Source organism: Ursus maritimus, unplaced genomic scaffold (genome assembly GCF_017311325.1).
Source record: "Ursus maritimus isolate PB19 unplaced genomic scaffold, ASM1731132v1 scaffold_2, whole genome shotgun sequence".
Lineage (NCBI taxonomy): Eukaryota > Metazoa > Chordata > Mammalia > Carnivora > Ursidae > Ursus > Ursus maritimus.
The window spans coordinates 98334117-98343427 of record NW_024424452.1 but is presented as its reverse complement, the minus strand read 5'-3'; the positions used below and the strand labels follow the sequence as shown (position 1 = coordinate 98343427).

Here is a 9311-nt window from a genome sequence, read left to right as displayed (position 1 = left end):
AGCAGGCTCTTCCCCTTGTTTGTTCTTTGGCTGACTCCTTTTCATCCTTTAGGTCATTTTACTTCAATGTCTCCTCCTCAGTGTCTCTTTTCCTCCATACCACCCATAACAATTTGCATTTATGTATTTCTATTTCTGTAGCTGTGTTTCTTCCTCACTTGATTTTTAAATCCGTGAAAACAAGGAACATTTTGCACAAGACTAATAATATAGGATCTAATATATGAGGATACACTGTAAATATTTGTGGGCTTAGAGGATAAATCCTTTTTCTTATCACCGTCTGTATCCCCTGTCCAATATCTTGTTTATTCTCCACGTGCTACTTCTCCTCATTCAAACCATTTTAAGTTCGTTTTATCTTAAAACTTGAGCTATGACTCCTCTGGTTACCCTCTATTTTTCCTTCATCTGCCATCATCACTCCTATTTTTACCTGAATTTGTTTCCCACTCCAGTCTCCTACCAAACCTGTATTACCATGCCCTCCTCAGGAAGTCCAGGAGACAGGTGTCAATCCCTATTATCTTCGACTTCTTTGTCATTTACAGCAACTTGTGACTTAAAATTTTTTCTGCTAGTTTAGCTTGTGTTTGCTTCTCTTATCCCCTCACTTGCCCTCGCCTTTCCTGATTTCTGCTGGTTTTGCACCTCTGCACAGTCCCCCGAAGTGCTCTGCTCCACTTACAGCATTAAAATGTCCATTTATTATTTCAACAAAAATAAGTTGCATGACTACCCATAAGGCATTGTGTTAAGTTTTGCACGTCCATCTAGAGTCCCTCTAGAGTTTAGGCTCTAGCAGGGAGATTGAAAGTAAACAATCACACAAGTAATCATTTGGCTACAGCTGGTTAAGGGCCAAAAGGAAAATGACAGGATGCGGTCTGGGTGGCTCCTGAAAAAGTACATTTAATGTCAGTCATGAAAGATTGGTAGGATTTTTTTCCCTCCAAACGGAAGAGCTATTTAAGCTGTATTGGCCCTAAGGTGAGAAAGAGCTCGGGGTCTTTAAAAAAACAGTGCAGTGGCACCAGAATGGAGAGAAGAAAGCAGAAATAGATGGAGCTATAGCCAAAGAAGATGTACGTGCATTCTTTTCTACACTACAACACTGCCCGACGATAGCTCTGTCAAACAAGCACCCACTTGGTACCGGGCATCATATTCAGTCCTTTATAAAAGGTATTGTAATTCTCTTGTGTAGTTAGGAATTTATAATCCTTCTAACACTTGAAAAAGGACTAGAGAAATTGCATCATTTATCTATAGGATTATGCTTCTAGAAAGGAGTAGAAAAGATTTTGCATTTTAACACAGTGAGAACAACGTACTTATAAAAAACCCCTAGTCACAAAGCCTAACTTTAAAATTTCCTTTTACTTTATTTTTATCTTCTAAGGTTTAAAATTAGAATTAGAGACCCAAGTGAAAAAGAAATGGGTAAGAAAACCTGAAACTCCTTCAAATAAACCTCTCAAAGACAAAATACACATTGCAAACTTTTGCATCTTTCTCTGGTAATTAATCTGATGAGTCTGTTTTAGTTCGTCATTAATTGTATTAGAGACCTACGTGTAATTAAAAACAGATAATGTAACAACTCCATGGAAGTTTTCTGATTAAGGGTTTCACTGCAGTTGTCATCCTTTTGTACCAACTCGGTGGTAAATATAGCTGCACCAATTAATAATACATTAAACATATATGCCCAGGACTGACTTTTCTAATTAACAAACATACTTTTGAAATAAATTTTTAACTAGTCAAACACTTTCTTGTGGCTAAAATTTACTATTACTATACAATTACATGTGTGTGTGTGTGTGTGTGTACGTGTTTGTGCACACACATACACACAGACTAAAGGTTCTTCCATACAAATCACAGGTTATAAAATTAGCTATTCTTCCCCACAGTAGGGGGGGAAGTGTGATCCTGATGTGAAGGGTAATCCATCATTCTACCATCAGCCCGGAGGATTTTACCCCATCAAGATCTTTTAGCCTCAACCTTTCCAAATGTAGAAAGTAATCTTCACTTTTTATGTGAAAAAAACATTCAAACTATTTCTGATATTGTTAGCAGCATATTACAGTCACAGGAATGGAATCTGTTGCCTCAATTCTGGACTCATACTTTTATAACTTGAGAAGACTTTTCTTACTCAAAGACAGAAAGTGATGTACTGAAGAGAGTAGGAACTTGTGAAGATGTACCTGAGTTTAATGCACATTTATTAAGCTACTTCTTAGCGAGCTCCATTATCACCCTCAACTGTTTCAATTCTTAGGCTTCTCCCAAAATGGTAAAGTCATGCAAATGAACAAGAACTGTTTCTTCTGTAGGTTAAGTTATTAAGTGAAATAAACAATGGCAGACTTTAGGGGGGAAAAAATCACAGATACATGAAAATTTTATTGTACCCATTTTTTAATTTTATATTTTTATTTATATTAGGATATTATACAATTTTCAAAGCTAACAACAGAATCTTTTTAGTATGTGTATTTGAAGCATAACAAAATAAAAGTATTTCACAAAAGAAGTTCATATTACAGTACTATTGAAATATGAGGCATAGGAATAATTACGCATTTGTGGGTTATAAACATAATACATTCATTTTAAAGAAAAAACATTTAATATGAATAACATTTTGGTTAAAATAAATATCATGTAAATGTTAACAGCAACACCTGAAGTATATTGATACAAGAAAGGTGTTTTGTAATAGGTACTATATAAAATGGTAAAGCATTCATGAAATGGCTGTAATATCTTACTAAATTTACAATCATTGCACATTGTTGAGCACTTTATTTATATAGGGATACCCTTTATCCACCACTTCTAAACCTCAGCATACAAAACAAAGTTACCCCACATTTTCCTCTGGGGAACTGGTACCAATGTCTAAATAAGGTTTAGAATTAGATGTACCTTTCATTTTACTATTAACCAATTCAATTCAAATGTCTTAATCAGTACAAAATTTACTTAGAAATATAAAGAGAATATTTCATAGGTGATTATAAAAATTAAAACTTCTAATCATCTTCATGATTCTCTGAAATGGTCTCATTCAAAATTAAAATTTGTTGTTTACACAGTGGTTTCTTCAGGAAAAAATATGAACACTTAGATAGGAAAAAGATACAATATCCAAAACAAAAAGTTTCCACATGTAGAAAATGATAATGGATTACCCTGATCATTAAATTCTTCCCAGCTATTTCCTTCTAGCAGAGAGATTCACTGTAAAGAAAAGCTTAAATCTTTGCTTAAAAGTCACTATGAGGGGTTAAGCAAATGAATTTTTTTTAGATTCATGTATTTTTATAGATTGCAAGAAAAAGAAGATTATCTGTTCCAACTACAGAACAATTTCCTCTCAATTATATTATAATAAAATGAACATGACACTAATGGTCAACAAACATAATTCTACTTACTCATACTTCTGGAGACAAATCTATGGATGCTCAGTGTAAAAGCTGTAAGTAACTGGAATCTGGTAAAAACAATGTATCCGGCCCTCATTTAAAGGACCACCCAGGTGTCCTCTGTCTATCCCACGATAAAATTACCCTTCAGATACCATAACTGATTACATTGTGGCGGGGAAAAAAGTTTATGCTTTTGCCCTTTATAAGCCATTTTTGAAGTTTACAAATGACTTGAAAGTATTCAAATGATTGTAAGGAAAATACTTAGAGAACAAAACCAGGAGTTACATAAGCTAAAGGTAGGTATTCTCCGAACATGAGGTTTTCACGTTGGCAGGATTATCCATCCCAGGGTTACAGGGTGGCATGGCGTCCCTGAACGGCGACTGCCACTCGGCCTTTTTTGGCTTTCACGATTCTGTGAGGAACTGGTCACGACTAACATGAAGGCACTGGGGGAAAACATATCTCCACAACAGCATTTACGAAACTCTGCCCATTTCCTTAAACTAAATGAAGCGTTACCATCTCTGTCATCTTCATGCATGAATACAGTACTTTACTTAAAAGCTTCTCAACAGAAATGCTAATCTCATAAAAATTCTGGCTGTGGTAATGGCCAGTCTTCATTGCTTTAAACATATTCTAAAATTACAACCTTGTCAAATGAACTGAAACTGTGTCAACATTCACAGGTACACGACAACACACATCCTTTCTTCCTCTCTAACAAGACAAAATACACGCATACAGGGTGGCCCAAATTTTAAAAAGTTAAAAAAAAAATGTTTTTAATCCAGGAAAAGTGTTGGTATACCAAATATTTTTTAAAGGGTATTATGTTCTCAGAAAATCTGAAACATAATGGATAAAATGCACATATAACATAAATAAGAAAGTAACTTGAAGAATACAAACAAATTTCTGAAGGGGGCCAATCAGAACTTCAACAAAATCTATGAATAAAAACATATGCATACACTCTAGTGTACATTATGAAGAGAGAATTTAAATTTAGAAAGAGCTCGAAATATAGTACTGTAAGATTATTCAAAGATTTTTTCAAATGTACAAACAATAATAAAAACACAAAAAAAGCCTCGGGCAATGTGCAACTTTCAAAATTACTGTCACACCAGCCAAACAAATCCTTAACCATTTTTTAAACGGATTCATTTATACCATTTTAATGAAAGAGACTATCAGAGATATTAAAACAAAACAAAATAAAGCAAAGAACTCTTCAGTGTCTGACTCACATTTTGTCCCCCAATTTTTTCACATTTAAGAGTTGCATTTTGAATGTATAAGCTAAGAATTTTAAGTGTCTCCTCAAATAGTTTATGTCTACATTTATCTTAAGAATTATATTTGAAAACTACAATGCTAAGAACTAAAACACATACTTCAAACTTTTAAAAATAATCACAAAAGTTCACAATTGTGTCAATCTCAAATGTCCATAAATGACGAAAAAGCAAACAAGTCACATGTTCAGATAGTTTTCCTCAGGTTACAAGTCTGTCTCAATGAGTGCCAAGCTGCACCTTCCATATTTGGCACTGAGAGTCTATCTGAACACAATTTATCAGAAAAAAAAAATCTAAATAATTCTAAAAACCTTTAGCCATTAAAAACCATTAACTTTCATTTACTCTCCTAACATGCTGACTATCCAAAGTCATTTGGGGTTTACAGGAAGGTGACTTAAACTGGTACAAAATGAAGCTTATATGAAAACTGGTTAAGGATTCAAAGCACATTAGCTCTGAAAGATTCATCTTAACACCCAGACAAAAACGGGGAGGTATGATTTGCACAAAAATACTTTAAATTATTTTGGTTACGTTCTTCATCGTCTTCCGCGTATTTAGCTGCTTGCGGTGCACGCATGCATCCTCTTGGCTACGTCGTAAACGTAGGTGATGTCTGGTCGCTTCTCTGGATCTGGGTTGATGCACATATTCACTAACTGTCGTAGCTACAGAGAAAGAAAATACGATATGCTTTAAAAAACCCTTTCAGTTAGTTATTAAAAATATTCTGACTAGATATAGATTGACAAGGAAAGTACATTTTCTGACTAAGTACTCATATGTGGAATTTGGGAATCAAAACAAATGAGCAAAGGAAAAAAAAAAAGAGAGACAAACGAAGAAACAAACTCTTAACTCTAGAGAATACTGACGGGGAGGTGGGCGGGGGGATGGGCAAAATCGGTGAGGGGGGATTAAAGAGCGCACTTACACTGAGCACTGAGTAAGGTACAGAACTGTTCAATCACTACAGTGTACACCTGAAACCAACAGAACACTGTATGCTAACTCTACTGGAATTGGAATGAAAAAACTTAGTAAAAAAGGATATATATGACTTGTCAATGATTTTACAATCAGTTGCAAAGTCTAAGAAGTATGTATAGTCATTGGTGAGTATTAATGTTAAGCAAAAAGTATTGTCTACAATTGGAGGCTTTAAAATTTTACTATTTTTCAAAGAAGTTTATCATAAGACAATAGTCATGAAGGACAACAGGCTTTTAGCTCTAAGGCTTCAAATTAACTGTAGATACATACACATTTATTCCATCTAGAATGTACTACATTAGCCTTGATAGTAAGTTTAAATTTAATAAAGTTAAAGATAGTAAAGTTAAATTTTCATAATTATATACTATATATCCATAGGCTCCAAATTCACTGTAGATACATACACATTTATTATTTGATCTAGAATGTACTACATCAGCCTTGATAGTAAGTTTAAATTTTCATAATTATATACTATGTATCTATAGATCTATAGATCTAAATTTATATGAGGCATAGGATAGATTGCTATCATATGCACTTCTCATAAATCATTTTATATAAATGTAAAACGTTTTTATTAGTTTCATATTAAAGAAAAAGCACTCTTCTAAACTAAGAATAATAAATTATAAGCAAGGTAAATTACGAACAGTACCCCAATCCTCAAACTGCATGAAGGAGTATTAGCATTTTCACTTTCTAGAGAGAGCTGAAGTTTACTTACTTATTTACATTACAGAAAATGAGCGCACCTCAATAAATTAAAAAAAAAAATTCTTCCATCTGGTCCTAGAGCCACTGAGTAGAAGTACATGGGATTTCATTCTCAATCCCAACTGCCATCAGTTTATGACACCATGTGTCTTCGTAACACTGTACCTGGTCTTCCACAGACGATAAGCCAAATCAAGAGGAAGAGCCAGATTCTTTGGCTTTGTAAGTATGTCTTGAGGAATAATTTAGATATTTTGAAAACTTGCATTAATTCTTTCTGTCCTGTTATTAGCATGTAGTAAATGTTAATGGTAATATTACACCCACTGCCAGGGTCTGAGGATTTCAATTTATATTCCTTGCAGTGCAGCAGACAATAGCATTAAAAATCCTTAAGGGGAAGAGCATTACACAAGGCATTTTATTATGGCGATCCAAGAGAAATTTAAATCAGAAAGAGGTTGGCATTTTACCCATTAAAATAAAAACAAATACATCCAATTATACACAATACAGAAAACAGCAGGAAAAGCATTTATAAGGATACTTGTATTTAAAAAGATAATGTGTTCTAACAGGTCACCTATTTGTCAGATATTTTGTTTAGAGATAAAAAGGACAAAGGAAGCAGAAAAGATGACAGAAAAAGATAACCATGGTACAAAAATTCATTCTATTTAACCAGAATACAAGTAGATGGAACAGCAATTTTTGACCGAATAAAACTACCACATCCTTCAAATCGGTCCAGAAGCCATATCTTTCCAGCCTAATAGGTCACAATTGGGTGAAACTTCCAATGTACTGTAGCAGATGGTCCTCAAGTTCTCCTGCCCAGAGGAGAAAGTGCCCAAGATTAAAAACAGATGATATAAGCTTAGTTGAAGAGGACAAAGATTCTCTGGCTCTCCAAAGTGGAAGATGAGAACCAGGTGCAATAAAGAGGGGGAGAAGTAAAGAATGCAGTAAATGGAGAGGGAGTGGGGATGGTGGCTGAGCCCTGCTTTTTTAACCCCTCCTTCAGGACAGCCTTCCTAAGGACGGACAGGAGAATCAGGCTACAGTAGACAGAGCCAGGGCCATACCGAGTTTGCTTTTTCCTTTTTTATGTGGTTCGATCTCCCTCTGAAGTGTAGTTCATTGTGTCATAAAGATTAATCTTTTCCAAAGAAGTTTCTAACAGGTCACGTAGTATACAATTACATACGATATGAAATATGCATACCTCAGTATATTTATGAGTCAAATAATCCACTGATAATTTTTTCCTAAATTGTTATCTAATAAACAAATTAATAAAATATGAAAATAAGATCCTATAAAATTAAAATATGCTTGAGTAGCAGTTCTCACTCATCTAGAGTCGATCACTATGCTGGCATTTGAGGGCACTGAGGGTAAATGAGGGTAAAGAACCAGCCCAGAAAGGAAGGCTTATTGTCCAGGATGGGAAGTGAGAGAATGACTCATGACAATCTGACACTTCTTTTCTTTCTGCCTCTCCCGTCTCCATTCATTCAATAAAATCTTACTGAGCATTTATTATGTGCCAGACAGTTTATTAAGTAGTAAGGATAAAGCAATAAATGAAATATACATGGTACCTGCCTTTGTACCGCTTACAGTCTAGTGGGAGAAGAAAGACTGACAAAGATAGAATTGTGAGACTGAGGAAATCATATAATTAATTCTATTATAAACTACAAAGTGATAGGTATCTCAAGAGGTATTTCTGAGATACTTAGAGGCAAAAAGGCTGTAGATGACCGCCCAGAAGAGACAATCATTATTTTCCTCTTTTTCCTTCCATCTACCTAACTCCGAGTTGTTCCACCTCATTCACTGAGGACATCCAGCTTGACATTATTCTTCATCCCTGTTACGTCAATCACCTTTCTGGTCACTGTGACGCCCGTCTGGATCCTCTATCTGCAACAAACTTCTTGATTACCTGGCCCAAATCTTCACTTTCATTCCATTTTAGTCTCTGCCTCCCGGGGGCACAGCCTAAGCCTTACAATGTCCTGTGTCACATAGGAAATGTGGGCACAAGCTTCTGTCCTTCCAGGGCTCTCACACTTGTCTCCCCGTATGGCTGTGCTTTGATCTGAGACCATTTCCAATACCTCTCCTCCTCATCAATCATCTGCTTCTGGGCTTACGTCCTTCATTTCCAGGCTAGACCTCAAAGCACAATCCTTTAATCACTTCTTTGTCTTTTCCCAATATCGACCCTGACAATTGTTTTCTTTGGTTCTCTACCAGGATGTGAAGGACTGCTGGAGAAAATCGTAGACTCCATAGAGTCTGGACTCACCAGACTCATGATTCCAACTGCAGCTGGCCCTTAAAAGCTGTTCCTTAATTCAAATGTTTTGCCTGATAAACTCCATTTCCCACAATGGCTAATGTCAACCTTCACTACTCTGTAGGCACTGCCCTCAATTCTTTCTCACCCAGGACCTTGCCTCCTACCTCACAGAGAAAAATCAAGACTGTTAGGTTTAAACTTTCCTCAGTATTTCAACCTAACCTATCAATATCTGATCCATACATCTCTGTTCTAGCATAAGAGTATTTTTCTTCTACTACTCTCAATTCTATCACTGGTATCCAAGAGATGATACATTATATACCATTATACATCAGTACCTGAGATATAGTTGGCTAGGAATGTTTAAAGAGTGAATATTCAGTCTGTTATTACTCTTCTATATTTTCAACCTCTCCTCATTTGCTGATTCCTTCATCATAGATCATAGTCTATAACTATAGTCGTTTCTCTTCCTAACCACTGCCTCATCTAATGTATTTGCTCTACAGCCAAATTTCTTTG

The 9311-nt window shown here is 35.3% G+C and overlaps 1 protein-coding gene across 2 annotated transcripts in view; it reads right to left on the bottom strand.

Moving 5' to 3' along the window:
- Window positions 1-2382: 2382 nt before the first annotated feature.
- The window catches only part of NEK7 (NIMA related kinase 7), a 154742-nt gene continuing 147813 nt past the window's right edge, over window positions 2383-9311 (bottom strand). For both annotated transcript variants that reach the window (XM_040636413.1, XM_040636414.1), the window contains one exon: window positions 2383-5430. In XM_040636413.1, coding sequence (XP_040492347.1) covers window positions 5320-5430 — 111 coding nt within the window. In that variant the 3' untranslated portion in view covers window positions 2383-5319. The remainder of the gene's footprint in view (window positions 5431-9311) is intronic.